At 39.4% G+C, this 16,041-nt stretch overlaps 1 protein-coding gene across 4 annotated transcripts in view; it reads right to left on the bottom strand.

Moving 5' to 3' along the window:
• Positions 1–16,041, bottom strand: part of ZDHHC21 (zDHHC palmitoyltransferase 21) — a 91,616-nt gene that overhangs the window by 9,952 nt on the left and 65,623 nt on the right. For all 4 annotated transcript variants that reach the window (XR_012904628.1, XM_075931558.1, XM_075931555.1 and 1 more), the window contains one exon: positions 254–297. Coding sequence is in view for 3 of the 4 variants with exons in the window: in XM_075931558.1 (XP_075787673.1) it covers positions 254–297 (44 nt within the window). In the remaining variant the exon portion in view is untranslated. The remainder of the gene's footprint in view (positions 1–253; positions 298–16,041) is intronic.

Raw genomic sequence — 16,041 nt, 5'->3', positions numbered from 1 at the left:
TTAAATGCATGTCAACAACACAATAGCAAATGTCTTTTGATCTATGCTTTAGACACAAAAATATAATTTTGCTTCCTTTAGGTAGGCAGAAAAGAAGAATACTCTGTAGCTATTTTATAAAAACAAGTATAAAAATAGTGAACCACTGCTACAGAAGAGAAACAAAGCATGCAAAAACTATTAAGGCTGCCTTTAGTTTCCTTTCACACACAGTTTTAAGCTTTACTAGTTTTTTATATTACTGTATACTTACATTTCTTCACAACAGTTTGACATTTTTTCTATAGTTGTCATATCCTGTTGTAGGAAAGAAAATACTATTAGAAAATATTTTCTCACATTCCTAAATTACAAAAATGTTATATTTAACATATGTAAACAGAGAAGGAACTGGACAGATTCTTTGGGAGAATATCTAGTAGGATTACATAGACCTATACTCCATACTAATATCAACCATTGTAAAATTTTATGCAGAGCAGGTTTACTCAGTCTGACAAACTACAGGCAGTCCCCGAGTTACGCGGATCCGACTTATGTTGGATCCGCAGTTACGAACGGGGCTTTTCTCGCCCCGGAGGACAGGAGAGGCGGGACACCCAGATGCGCCGCAGTCCGCCGCCCCTGTCCTCTGGGGCGAGAAAAGCTGCTCCCTGTCTCCCTGGTCTGCAGAGAGACGGGGAGCAAAGCCTTGGAGCACGCCCGCAGCGGGACAGCCCGGGCGCGCTTGGGCTGTCCCGCTGCGGGCGTGCTCCGCGGCTTTGCTCCCCGTCTCCCTGGTCTGACCAGCAGACCAGGGAGATGGGGAGCAAAGCCTCGGAGCACGCCAGCAGTGGGACAGCCACGGCGCGCCCGGACTGTCCCACTGCCCGCGTGCTCTGCGGCTTTGCTCCGTGTCTCCCAGGTCAGCAGACCAGGGAGACGGAGCAAAGCCGTGGAGGACTTGGGCGGTCCCGCCACCCCCGTCTTCCTGGTCTGCTGGGAGGCCCCCCCAGCAGACCAGGCTTTTCTTGCCTATGCCTGGGGTAGAGCAGCTGGGGGCTGCTGGGTTGGTCCCGCAGCGCCGCTCTGGACCAACCCGGCAGCACCCCAGCTGCTCTGCCCCAGGCGTCCTGATTCAGCTGCTGCTGGTTAGTTTCAGCAGCGGCTGAATCAGGACGCCTGGGGCAGAGCAGCTAGGGGTGCTGCTGGGTTGCTCTAGTAGTGCCGAGGAGCAGCGCTACTGGAGCAACCCAGCAGCACCCCAGCTGCTCTGCCCCAGGCGTCCCCAATCAGCCGCTGCTGAAACTCACCAGCGGCTGACTACAGGAAGCCCGAGGCAGAGTTGCTCTGCCCCAGACTTCCTGGAATCAGCCGCTGATCAGTTTCAGCAGCAGCTGACTTGAGGACACCTGGGTTTCTTAAGTTGAATCTGTATGTAAGTCAGAACTGGCGTCCAGATTCAGCCGCGGTTGAAATTGATCAGTTTCAGCAACTTCTGATGCCAGTTCCGACTTACATACAGATTCAACTTAAGAACAAACCTACAGTCCCTATCTTGTACGTAACCCGGGGACTGCCTGTATCAGGCTTAGAAAACATATTCTGTGTAGATTTTTAAGATGCAGCGCACTATGGAATGCTAATAAAAAGATTAAGATTTTTCTAAAATTTATCAAAATATTATTTATGCATAGGACGTTTTAAAATACTACACACAAAGAACAAAAGCACACTTTTCTCATACTTTTCATAGGCATGTAAAGGACAAATGTGGCATCATATAACAGATTACGACAGGGACAAAATGAATTTCCATCACAATTTATTGAAATGTGACTACCAACAGAAGTTCTTCAAAAAGCAGATGCTATTAAGAAGTTTTATAATATTTACTTTCACAAATATTGCAATGTGAACAGTGCCACCAAGAGTACAAGAGAGTGATCTCTAGGTAACTGCTGCAGATAAAAGGTGATTTTGTTAACATTAAAGGGAATAAAATTAAAGAACATCTTAATTGTTTTGAAAGGGAAGATGAACTATAACAGAACCATAATTAACTTTCAAAATCAATAGGGTTTGATTCATTTGACATGAAGTGCTTTAATGGGATAAGCCATTTCCTTTAGCTGACAGCATTTCCAAATACATCTTTAAATGATTGCAAAGATTTTACTTTATGGGTATAATAAATGGAAGCCATTATTTTGCAAGTGAGTGGTACTTTAGTTTTGAACTCAAGCATCGTAGTACTTTTGAAGAGATAAACATGGTTTATGTCATCCTAGAATAATTCAGACCTTTAAGTCCAAAATGTAAAAACTAAAAAAATAATTAATTTTCAAGGTAGTTTGATAAATATCACTCTGTTAATGATTAATTTAGGCAGGTATAGAATGTATCTATCAGATCATATACCAGTTTTTGGATGAATCAAAGGGCTTGTCTATTGCATAGCCACGGAAGAGCCCATTATGTTGAACAGTGGTTTTGTCCATCTCTATCTTTAGTTAGAATTCCATCTTCTATTATAGTTTAGTAAGGAGTCTGAGAACTTTCAAATAAGAGGGCATCAAATTCACATTGCTACCATATGATGTTCCAGTAAGTTCATATGAATATGTCCATTTTAAATTATAGCTCTCTCTGTAGTTACAAGGATTGCTTCAGTTCCAGAACTCATCCTACTGAGTTTTTAAAACTAGCGACTAATTAGGCAATTTCAGAATAGATGTTGCTGCTGTGGGACAGACTGGTAGTGCAAATCTCTCCCACCCTTTCACCTCATATAATCAATTCTTATTTATTCAAGCTTTGAAGCTTTATCTAAAAATATAAACTTGCTAGCACTTTTGTTAGCAAAAATAACATTCCAAATGTATATTAGTATAATGTAGCTTTGTAGTATGTTCTTTCACATTGTCTACCCATTAACATTTTTGTACTCATCTGAAAGTCACAGTATTTGTAACTCTGGATACTACTGACGGTCAAAACCAAAATTTGTACTGAGCTGTTGTGGTTTTTAACTGAATCTATAGTCTGCCAGGGCTTTTTCCACTGAAATTACAGCAGCAGTACCTATGGAAGGATAATCTAAACAGTCTCTCTCATAACCCATTACACACTTCATGTAAGTGGAAGAACAGCTTCCACTCATTTAAAGAGTCAAGATTTTATCTGGAAAGGCAGTTAAAGCAGGTGGCCATCTCTCTCCCCATAATGAAAAATTCTGAAATCCACCTGCTAATGTTTTTAATTTACATCAGCTGAATTGGGAGCTCGGAATGCTTTGTTTGTGGGGTACCTTTTCAGAATTTAAAGCAGCTCAACCACTTCTGAAGAGCTGTGAGCTAGGCAGAAGGTACTGGGAGTAAAGGAGCATTCCCCTTTGAAGTTCAGCTCCTTGAGAAGGATTGGTTGCTGAACTTAAGAAACCACCTCTCCTCTGCTGATTCACTGCCCCAGCATGGCTGCCAAGCAGCTGGACCAATTTGAAAATTAGTTTCACTTGGAAGTGAACCAATTTAAAACTTCACAGCAATCTATGAAACTCAGCAGCTAGGCTTTGGAGGTACGGGGGACAAAATGGGAATTGTTTCAGTTAGCATTTTTCAGTCAGCTAAACATAAATATCCTCCTTCCTCCTCACAACTGATCGTTCAGATTCAAACCAATGATTCATGGGTGAAAGTATGCAAATCCTGTTAATAATATCCTGGAACATCAGGAAGAAATACCATACTTCAGGAAGGAATGCTATTTTACAAAGTATAAATTCAGTCCTGCTGGAAGGAAAGGCAAAGCTCCCACAATATAAAACCTTTAATGCCAGACCTGCACATTGGAATAAAACAAAATTAGAGTCTTTTTGCCAACATTTTCTGTAATCTGTTTGAAATTAATTCTAATGTGTGATGGAATAATCTGGTTCTTATTCACATCCCAGTTTTCTATTTTGTTTCAACCTTCAATTAAGTAAAAAAATGTTCTGGACTCCATCTTTTGCTACAGAAATGAATGGGCTAGCAAAAACTTCACTACTATGATTTCAGTACAGAACCAATCAAGGAAGAAGGAAGACCTTATATAGACACCAATATGAATGATATCATATTCACATAACATCTTTCATCTAGGTAGAAACCAAAGCACTTGACAAGGTTTACCAATTGTACAACTGCTTCAAAGTAACCATTTTACCTATCTCTTGGGGTGAAATATGGCAACAGTTTAAAAGTAACAGCAATAATGCATACAAGTTTATTTAGGGCAGAAAGAAGAGAGTAATATTTTAAATGAAAATGCAGGAGAGAAGCATAGGAAGGCAGAATGTAATTTCCCCGAGTTACAATATGACCAGGTGTCAGGCCAAGTCTATATTAGACCTGGAAGGCTGAGTTAAGGTACGCAACTCAGCTATTTAAAATATGTAGCTGGAATCTGCTTACCTTAAGCCAAGCTGGGTGTTGTCTTAACAGAAGGAAACCGACGGGAGCAAAAGCTCTCATTGGCTTCCCTTACTCCTCACAACTGCGAAGAGTACCAGTGCTGACTGGAGCCACTCTCAGGCTGTGTCTAGACTACATGCCTCTGTCGGCAGAGGCATGTAGATTAGACACATAGGCAAAGGCAAATGAAGCCGCGATATAAATGATCACGGCTTCATTTACATTTACATGGCTGCCGCGCTGAGCCAACAAACAGCTGATCAGCTGTTTCTCGGCTCGCGCGCTAGTCTGGACGCTCCCCTGCCGACATCAAAGCCCTTTGTCGGCAGCCCCGTTATTCCTCGTGGAATGAGGTTTACCGGGGCTGCCGACAAAAGGCTTTGATGTCGACAGGGGGAACGTCCAGACTAGCGCGCGAGCCGACAAACAGCTGATCAGCTGTTTGTCGGCTCAGCACGGCAGCCATGTAAATGTAAATGAAGCCGCGATCATTTAAATTGCGGCTTCATTTGCCTTTGCCAAAACAACAAATCTACATGGCTCCGTCGACGGAGCCATGTAGTTTATACGTACCCTCAGTGTTCAATTTAGCGGGTCTTCACTAGACCTATTAAATGGAACCCCAGAATATTAATCTCCAGCTCAGCAAGTAGAGACATGTGCTTACTGCACCAAAAAGAGTCGGGGGAACTGTAATTACCACATTTGGCAGGACTTGCTATGTCTAAGTCTCATCTTAAATAAGACACCTCCAGCAACATAAAGGCCTTTAATATCACATTAATTTATTGCGTTGCTCAGAAGAAAGAGTGCCATCTACTGAATAACCAGTGCTACTTCCCGCTGTTTCTAAGTTCGCAGTAGTCTCCTGTGCAACTGCTGACTCTGGCATTTTGTGTTTAGCTCTTTGTATTTGAGATCACAGCTTGGGGTGGTACGGCTCTTCAATAAACAAAAAATATAGTTGACAAAGTGATGAACCATGAAAGATAATGAGTGTCTGACTAATTTAAACTGGACTTTTTTTTTTTGCTGAAGTGGGGTGGAAGTGGGACAGAAGACACTTGTTTTAAAATTTTTACCAGGATAAATTTTGATGTTAGAAAAATAATTCCCAAGTCTTATTGAACTAGTGATTTTTTATTTCTCTATAAACCATGGATATAGCTATCAGGTTCCATGAAATCAAATCAAGAAACCATAAGTTGGACAATACACTTAGTAAGATAATTGGACCTATTCATCGGGCACTTACCATTTCTTCCCAGATACCAAGCAGAAGCACTATTTCTAATGCTCTTTTCATCTGATTTCCCCACCTCCATCCCTCAAACAACAAATCAAACAAAAAAGTAAAAGTGAATTAAAATGTATTTTCAAAGTTAGGCCTCCAAGGCCATGTCTACATTAGGAAACTATTTCAAAATTAGTAAATTCAACTTAGCTCCCGATTTAACAAATTCAAACTAGGGTGTCCACACAACAGGGAAACTTCAAAATTAGTCCAAGGCAGGCTCTGTTAATGTGGATGTGCTACCTTGGATTTAGAGCCCCAGGAAGCACTGAGGAATAATTACTTCTAATTACTTTGGGGAGTAATTATTTCAAAATAGTGGCAACAAAGCATTCACACTACCGTTATTTTAAAATAGCTATTTTAGAAAAAGTATTACTCCTGATGAAAAGCAGGCACACTGATTTCTAATTTAGCATGATTTAGCTAGCCAGATGTCCACTTATGGGGTGTGGCTAAGTTTCACGGGGTCCCATAACATTTGTTTATAGCCTCCAGTCTTGCTTCTCTGTGTTCTCTGCTGTTATTTAGCTCTAATTTACCCCTAAATGTCTTCTAAGAGCCCAGTAAATAGTGGAAGTGTTGGTAATGCTGCTAGATTAGTACTGATCTCCCATGATCTGGCAAATTCTCTGGTTCGGCATTGGTCACGTCCCCATGGTGCCAGACTAGAGAGTTTCAACCTGTATACTTAAGAGGTACATTTCATACTGATTTTCAGCTAAATATGATGTTTAAAGACTTTGAGAGTATTTAATTGCAGTGTAAACGTATAGGCTTTGGCTGGAGACTGTGCTCTAGGATTCTGCAAGGTGAGAAGTTCTTACAACTTGGGCTCCAGCCTGAGCTCTAATGTCTATACCACAAATGAACTATCCCACACCCTGAGCCTTACAAACCAAATCAGTTGGCATAGGCTTGCCATGGCTGTCTCATTGCAGTGTACACATACCCCATGTTTTTACTCAGTAGACTAAATAAGTGAATTCATTTTCAAGGGCTGACCTCTCAATAGCTCCCACTAATGTCAATGCCCTCATCAAAGAACAGTAGGTCAGAATACGGTCATTCTATTTATTATGCTTCTAATGCAAAACTTTGGTTTGTTCAATATTAATATCCTGTTCAACCTAAGAAGCTTCGGTTATCTGTATGGATGATCAGCTTTGAGTACAGGAAATATTTTAAGAGGTACTTTTGATACTGATTTCTAGCTAATTCTAATATTTAAAGCCTTTGAGAGTTTTTAATGTGCAAATATCTTTAAAAGTAGCACAAGTGTGGCATAATTAATAGTCTTGTTAACTTCAAGAAACACACTAAAGTTACAACTGCACACAGGAAAACATGACTGATCAGCAACTGACCAGCTCAGCAATCTAGTCTTCCACATTCCAAAACCACCTATCCTCATTGGAATTAAACGTATTCTTCCATTAGTATGCATGTGGTTATTCAGAAACAGAAGAATTATAAGGATCGCTAAACCAAGCAAAATAATTCAAGATTAGATTAGCGAGAAATGCCAAAATATCTTGAGAAATAATTACAATTATAAAATAACTGTTGCTTTTCTAAGAGCTGCAGCAAGGGATGCAGCACAGGTGTAGCATTCAGTCTCTGGTGGTGGGTGCTGAGTGTCTTCTTATTTTGGCAACAAGTCTGCAAGAACAGCTTGCCTGCTCTCTCCAAGGAAAATAAGGTGCTCCAGTTACTAGGGTGATTACGATAGGGAAGAAGAGATATAACTGAGACCTGACTGAATCCTGCAAACCAACTTAAAGAAGCAATAGAAAAATGAACTCACCGCGGTGAAGACCTACTAAGTGGAATACATCTTTCATAAAGCGACTTATTTATTAATGTAACGGACTACTTGAAGAAAATAATTAAATATAAAATGCAACAGGCAACTGTGCAATAAGATGGAATCATCATGAATTGATTTATGATGGAACAAACATACTGAAGGAACATTTTTCCTTTGCCTAGATTATAGATTTGAGCCTTCCAATGGACAAGCACCAATTTGTAATTCACTGTACTAACTCTGAAGCATGGAGCAGAAATCTCTCACTCATTTACTCTCATGTGGGTTAAGAGAAGTGAAGTCTAATCACTACAGCACTACTTAATACCTGAATTATAATGAACACAAGCATATTGTCCTATCTGCACAGTACATCGTTTCCAACTCTTGAATGCATTGCAATGTAGAAAGAGAGAGCAATTAAGAAGAAAGAGGAAAAAATCCATAGTGCCTCTTCTGAACCTGCAGCCATAGCTGATATCTCAGAATATAAGGGAGCATACTGAATACCTTAGTACTTGAACAAAACATCAGTCTTTTATTTCTTTCATCTGTCTACCATCCTTTCACTGTGCAAACGGAAGTGACAGGTGAGCCCTTGTGAAGTATCAAATACCAATATGTCATAAGGAATGCTAACTTTTTAAAAATTAATGTTTCTTTTTACTGTTTACATAGACCACAAGGCTGGGCAGTTGTATATAGGCTATTAGTCTGATTCTCTTTTTACTTTTGGCCAACTTTTTTTAAAGCTCTTTTTAGTCTAGAATTTTGATATGATTATATGTATGTGATTAAGGTTTTTTGTCTATTTGTTTGTAAACCTAGCCAGACAATTATTTGAATAATCTACGTTCAGTTTAGTTGTTCTTTTCTCTACTCCACCCCCATTTTCTTTGATTAAATATTTTTGTGTGTGAGATGATAAAGAAAGTTTCATTATGCTGCTCTGGGGAAATAAATCCATTCTCCTCAGTGCCTTAATGAATTTGGCTACGCAGACTTTTTGACAGATTTTGTATTTCCTGCCCAATTTGTCAGATACCTAAAAAATGATGTGATGAAAAGAAAGCATCTGACGACAAATTTGGGAACTCCTGATAAATGGAGACAGAATGATGTGAAAAGTTCAAGAGCAATTATCCAATCTATTTCCAAGTTTGTGGAATTTAGAAGAAGGCATATGCATATTTACATGACACTATACAATTTACCATTTCCCTTAATCCTCATCACTACTACTTCAAGGAACATCTAGAGAAATAGTTTAGAAAAGAAAATCAGACTACTCTCCTTTCTCCCAAAAAGCTGCCATCTAAATGATCTGATGTATAGATTTGATGGAAAAACAAAAATTCCAAGCTTTGTAAGAGGCCACACTTTGTTTTATTATTATGGTTGCTTATTTTAATGTCTCAGTTTTACTTATTCTTCTGTTCAGAAAAGCATTTAAGTATCTGAGATACAAAAATGATTTCTTACTGCAAATTGTCGAACAGAAGATTTTAATTTTATTTCCATTAAGAGGATAAGAAGTTTTCTACAACATTCTATTCAGCAGAATTTGTTACAACTGCAAATTATACTCTCAAAAATAATGCCATAAATTTCATTTAGTAATGCGGTATGTTACTCAAATAAAAAATATTTATGACTCATTCTGAAGTTTAGGTTGGGCCAAACAAAAATTATACCCTGGTGAGATAGATGGGGTTCTGATTATTTTTCATAATTAAATTTATGAAGATACAGGATATAAACCAAATTTACTTCTTATGTGCTAGATTACATCATAAAAGAGACTGGATGATTTAAACAATTTTTAAATGAATTTGTATTTTTTTAATATTACTTGGAAGACAAAATAGTTCAGATATAATAGGATGCTAAATATCTGAAATATATATAGACCACATTTGTAGAAAAAAATACAACAACGGGGTTAGCAGATAACAGAATAATAATTTAGAAATGAAAAAGGCCTCTTACATTATATGGTTTATTAACTTCCATTCATGAACTGTGTATGATTGCTTTCTACAGTTTAATTTCCAGGGTTTTATGCAGCTTTCTAAAGGTAGATTTACCTATATTTGGAGGGGGATAGAGAAGGCAGAAAAGGGGACAGGAAAGGATAAAAGTAACAGAGATACAGATGGACAGAATGTTGCCCGAATACATTTTCTAATAAAGGTTGCACCTCCCTTAACCAGGACTCTGGCCCAGCAACATCTGTAGTCATAAAGGACCATGGATGTTCTTGGATGAGAAAGCCCCGGGGCAGGAGGGCCAGCAGCTGGGAGCCTGGCAGGGCTGGGAGCCCCGACAACTGGTGGTAGTGGGACCGGAGCCACTGCAGCCCAACCGAGGCCACAGAAGTGGGACCAGTGCAACCTAGCAGAGGAAGGTTGGCCGTGGCCAAGGCTACTACAGCCCTCCAGGGGCTCAGACTGTGGGTCGCTTGAGTGGTATGGGCCTGGGGCTGCAGCAACCCGGCATTAGAACTGTGAGCCCATGGCAGCTCAGGAAGCAGTGGGGCCCAAGCTGCCTGCCGCCCAGGAGCTGGGCTAGCACCATGGCAGCCCAGCCAGCAGCGGGGACAGAGTGCGGCAGCCCTGCTGGGGCTGGAGACTGTCAGCAGGCAGCCCGTTTGGGAAGGAATGAGCCTGTGGCAGGGGCTGCAGGCTGAGGGGCCATGGCAGGGGACCTCTCCTGGTCAGGCAAATTCCTTCCTTCGGGACCTATCAAATCCAAAAGGTGCTGGACCCGGGAGGTCCAACCTATAATTTCATTTTTTATTTTATTCTATCCAGGTATAGGAGAAGTTTTAAAATAGCAATTTCTAACTCTGGTCCCGATTGTTCCTTTGCTAAACTTAATTACAAGGATTTAAAGTCCTTTGATTACATTTCTCTTGTGTTTGAAAAACAGGTAAATCCTCATTATTTGACTAATCAAAACAGTACTTAATAGATTATCTGATTAAGCATAGGATTGCAAATATTTTCAGTTGTAAGATGATTAATAGTTGAGACAAAAAGCATTTTGGGCCAGAGTTGTATAATTTGTATATTGATGACTTTATAAAAAAAAATGTGCGGTGTATATTAAAATGTAATGGATTAAAATTGTAAAGTGGGGAAAGAATAGTAAAACTGCAAATATTCTGAGTTTATGTATTCCTTATTTACATAATAGTTTTAATTAAGTAAATACAGTATACTTTATATGCTTCATTATAGGGAACAATTATCTGAGTTGCTGTTTATAAAACAAAAAAAGGGCTAGGATTTTATCTGCTGATGTAAATTTTTTCTTGTTTTTTATCTGTTGTTTATTTTTCAGTTTCCATTTTTCAATTAGCATGGAAAGTTAAATAAAATATTACCCTCCAAACTAAAAGTATAATCCCCAAAGAGTAAAAGAACATTACACAAAATTTATTTGGCTAAATTAAACTTTTTTTTTCATTTCTCTAAGGAAGGAGAATTAAAACAATCAAACAAAAACAGTGACAAGTGTTGGTTAAAAGTGGTTGAATACTTATATTTAAGAATTTACAAGTTATTTTCAGCAGGTGCTGAAAGCCATTTTCCACTTCGCAATGAAAAGGACATGTACTGTAACAATACACAATTCATGATCACATTAAAATGCTTATAAAGGACAAGAGGTTAGATGGACGGTCAAGGCATCACAAGGTATAACAGAACAAGCTGCTCAATACCAGCTGCTAAACTATTTTCTCTTCCAGCCTTTCCCAGAGTAAATAAAGAGAAAACATCGCTACGAGATCCACACAGTATTCATATACAATGATACTGGCATATCACTGTACACTGTACAAAGAATTAATTAACAAGAAAGCCTGGCAGCATTAATCAAATTACTAAATTCACTGTCCACTCAACTTATATAAGCATCAACATTTAGCAGAAATGATAGAGTATTTATCAGAACTATGGTAACCTATCTAGTATATAGCTCAATGACTACAGAAACATAAATGAAATCATAAATAGCTAGCATTGAAAACACAACATATCATCTGTGTAATATAGATATATTATGTAATACAGAAAGACATGACAATGCTGGGCTGCACCGAAAAATTGAACAAAAATCCTTTAATTCTATATTAATCATCTGTAAGAACATACGGAAAAATGAAAACACATCCCATTTAGCATTTTAAATAAAAACAATCAAAGGTAATCCTTTAAAATTAGGGTTCAGATTAGTCTCCGCAAAGGATGCAGTTCAATTGAAACATCTGGTAGTGTTATGTTGCGAGACAAACCTTTTTTTTAAACTCTGGAAATGAGATTAGTAGATCTGTTATGTGTAAGTGTCCAAGTAATTTCTAATTATTTTATCTGGGTCAGAGATAATCCGCTTTTACTGGTCTCCTACTATGACATCAGAGGATCACTGCTGAAGCGATTATCCTGTTACCTTCCACCAACCATGGGAATATGGGATTTTGTGCGTGTGTGTGTGTGTGTGTGTGTGTGGTTTTTATATCTACATCTCAAAATAAAAGAAAGAGAAGAGGCCGATCATTAAACCCCACATATCTAAAAAATAACAGCCTTAAAAAAAAAGTTAGGAGACTGAATCCCTTAGAGTTCCAAGCAATTTAAAAACAATGAAAAAGAGAATAAAAATTAAAAACAAACTAAAATATGATTTTAAATAGCATCCCATATTATTCGGTATTTGTATTTTTTTATTTTATTTTCACATAAAAGTGCAAAGTCACAAGTAAAGGTGGACATGAAATTAGTAGTAGTGCAAAAAAGTTCAAAATAAGTGCAGTTTAAAAAATGCCCAGATTACATGAAAAAAACCTGCATTACACTTAATTTTTTACTTTATACAGTATAGGGATGAGAAAGGTTAACATGTTAACAGCACCCTTAATGGGTAATATTTACCGGTTCTGGTTAAGCGCTCCAGCCCCCTGGAGCTCACTGCAGACAGGGGCTGCTCTGGCCAGCCGGCCGGACCAGCCCCTGTCCATGGCAGGCCTGGCTTGGCCCTTCCACTGCAGGTTACATGCTGGCTGCTCAGGAGCAGGCCAGCAGGAAATTCTGGCCCTGCTCCTGGGGAGGCAGCTTTGCTGTGGCAGAGAAGCCTCCTCTCCTGGAGCAGGACCAGCATGCCCTGCTGGACCCACTCCTAGGAAGTGACTTTGCTGCAGCAGTGAAGCCTCCTCCACAGAAGCAGGGCCAGCAGCTCTTGCTGGCTCCCTGTAGCCAGACACAAAACCCCATCTTGTTTTTCCACGAGCCCCATCTTGTTTCCCCCCCCCCCCCCCCAGAGAGCAAGAGAAAGGCAGTCAGCCTTTGATGCCCTGGGAACACAGGTTTGCTGCCTGTCCCTGACTCTACCATAAACAGAAACCAGACAGTAAATGGGCTAGCTGACGACCCGGGGCCTCCCGTTGCCCTGATGGCTAGTACCAGTAATTGACACGCCTGCACTGTCCCAGAGAGGAATCTTCGCCCATCACATACCAGAGGTGCCCATTGTCTGCATTTTCCCAGGTGTGAATTATGCTTTGCACCCTTCGTGGGAAACTTGGCATTCAAAGCCATTTTTCCTAATTGGCCACTTGAGCCCAGGAAGAAGCCTACATGACCCAAGGGGTATAAAAGAGGTTCAGCAGCCCACCCCATTTGAGCTCCAATCATCTATACCTGCTGGCAGGTATTGATTGTCTCCCGAGGTCTGTGGGACGCCCAACCTCGCCCTACTTCTTCCCGAGGGATTGAGAGAAAGACGCTGGCCACGCCAAGTCTGGAACGCAGGGGTGAGAATATATACCTGCTATGTGTCTATTTTGCATGCATTTAATAAGAGCTCAGAGAACCAAAGGGTTTCATGGTACCTGTAAGTAACTTATTAGTGTAATTTCTGTCCTGTCCTTTGTAGTGTCTGTGTTATCTGTAACACAGAAGTAGCATTTAACAACTAAGTTTACCCTGTAACAATAAATAGTAACTGTTTAAGCTTTAACCTGACTCCTTCAGTTGCTGTAACAGAACCAAGCACAATTTAAAAGAACTTCAGCCGGTCATAAGGGACTCACTGCCCTGACCGTCGGCTGACAGAATTGGCGTAGTCGGCAGGATTGTGCTACTGGTTCACATACAGCAACAAGAAGCCTGTCATGATAGACATGGATTTTAGTGGTATAGAGAAAGGGTTTGCCCAGGAAGGTTGGGGCAACCCAAAATTGGATAGAGAAATGTTAGAAGAGGATTGGGGAAATCCTGAGGATTTGTGGGTGCAGTTCTGTAAGTATAGAACTGCCTGTAAGCTAAAGAATGGGACAAAGCCTGAGTCTGTGGAAAGGAGCCACTTTCCATTTAGCAAGAAAAACAGGATCAGGCCCAGGCAAGCAGGCAGGTAACAGATAAGATTGAAAGCCTTGTGGAGAACTGAGAAAAAGGCTGTAAGTACTGGAAATCTAAATCCTTAAGCATACTTACAAGAGTAATATCTGAAACAAGGCCAGTTTTTATTTTAGAGATAAGAAAGTGTTTTAAGAAAAGAGAAACAGAGAATTTAAACTCTGAAGAGAATGGAGAGAATTGAGCAGTTGTGCAAATGCTAAAATGGTGTAGATAGAAAATTGTGGTTTCTTTGCAGCCATTCTGAAGGAAAAATGGGCCCTTTTTCCAAAGGAATGTCTGTAAATAATCCAGGCAAATTTGACTCAAATTCGTACATTTGATTAGAGAGACTGCTAAAAGAACTCTAAAGGGAGGGGGTTCTATTGGAACTGAACTACCCCAATGAATAAAAAGGGAATGTAATTGTTGTACAGCTATGTAGAAATAGTGTAAGAAAGGTTCAGAGAGAATGTATGTGTATCTGTGTGTAGATATATATATATATAGTGTAAATAATATGAAGTTTTCAAGGTCCAGTAATCTTGTTTGTAGGTTTAAAACAAATTGGTTTGGTAAGACCATTTTAGTCCAAGTTGTTTAATGAAGGTACAGGAAAACTGTAAGCATAAAGAAAGAGTTACACTATATGCAAAGTTTAATGTGGCTAAGTAGTGTTGTAAACAAAGATTGCACATTTTCCTGTAAACTATAGAATGAATAAAAACTGCAAACAGACTAAAACGCTGTGAAAGCTCCAGGAGCCACACCAGGTTGTGATTTCCTTTGTGGTGCAAATGCCCTAGCTGGCAGCACAAAGAAGCTTTGCAGGTAATAGCTAAGTTTGATTAGCAAACTACCTGCGACCAGAAAGTTCAAATTGTAGCCCTCCAGAAAGAAAGAAAGAAATAGGAGGTTGGGTATACTAGGAAAAGTTTAAATGTAAGCAGTCTTTTGAGAAGGCAGAGAGAAGACTGAGAAATTGGCATTTGTAAAGATGTTACCCGTTTTGAACAAAATCTTGCAAAGGTTCGAGCATAGCCCTTGGTCTGATCAAGTGTTAATTGCTATCCATACAATTTCAGACCTAGAAGACAAATTGACTAACTTTGTGGATATGTAAACCCTCAACTTCAAAGGAGAGGGAAACAGCTGCAGCTTTTGTCTTCTATGGAAAACCTGTAATGAGGTGTTCTTCAAAACTGACTGAATAAGAATGCAAACATGAAACTGGAAAAATGTAAAAGCCTCTGCTGCAGAAGTGGAGAGGTAGAAATGCATGTCCCTCAGTACCCAGACAGAGCAAGATTCCCTTAAGGATGGGTGCTGAGAGTTAAAGCAACTCTCAGATGTATTTATTTTTCTTCCCTCAGGAATATGCTTAAGAAAAGGACCAGGAGGTATGAGGCTTAGGGAACAAGCTCACCCTCCCTTACCAAATTAATAGTAGACAAACATGTGTCATTGTAAAAAGTCATTTAGCAGGAATTAGGATGGACCATAAGAAGGGGAAGGCAAAAAGTTTGGAGCCCTATAGGCATAGTTGAAGGAATAAGGAAAGTAGAGCAAACATTGGAAAGTTACTAGGAATGAGAAACGTTTTTCTTTGAAAGGACAAAGCAAGTGATTTGAGGGAATGTAAAGATAAAAGGTGGACTCCATGGGAGTGTGGAAGGAATTAAGTGATGGTTGTAATATGTGAAGGGAAATCTTGTTTTAAAAATGACACCTTGTTTCTTTGCAGCCTCTTCCTTAAGCACTGTGCAAACGATCTATGCAAAGAAACAATCAAATGTAAACATTTTGTCTATGGACACCTTTGTTAAATCTGCAAAGGAAAATTAAGGATTCTACTAAAACTTAATTGGTTAACTGCATAAAGGAATGAGCTCTATATATTGTAACTCTATTTTGTGGATTTCAAATTAACTAGTTTTATTTTGTTTTGGATAATGTCCTCTTGCTTAAAATTGCAAACAAACAAGGCACAAATTGGTTAGTGCTTCTGTTGGGCATTCAACTCTTAAGGACATTTAACTTTCTAGAAACCAAATTATTAGTTTAGAAATTCAAGCTTTGAAACTTAACTGTCTTTTTCAAGGCTGA

Source organism: Pelodiscus sinensis, chromosome 6 (genome assembly GCF_049634645.1).
Source record: "Pelodiscus sinensis isolate JC-2024 chromosome 6, ASM4963464v1, whole genome shotgun sequence".
NCBI lineage: Eukaryota > Metazoa > Chordata > Testudines > Trionychidae > Pelodiscus > Pelodiscus sinensis.
The sequence above is the reverse complement of the archived record's forward strand: the minus strand, read 5'-3'. Positions and strand labels throughout refer to the sequence as shown.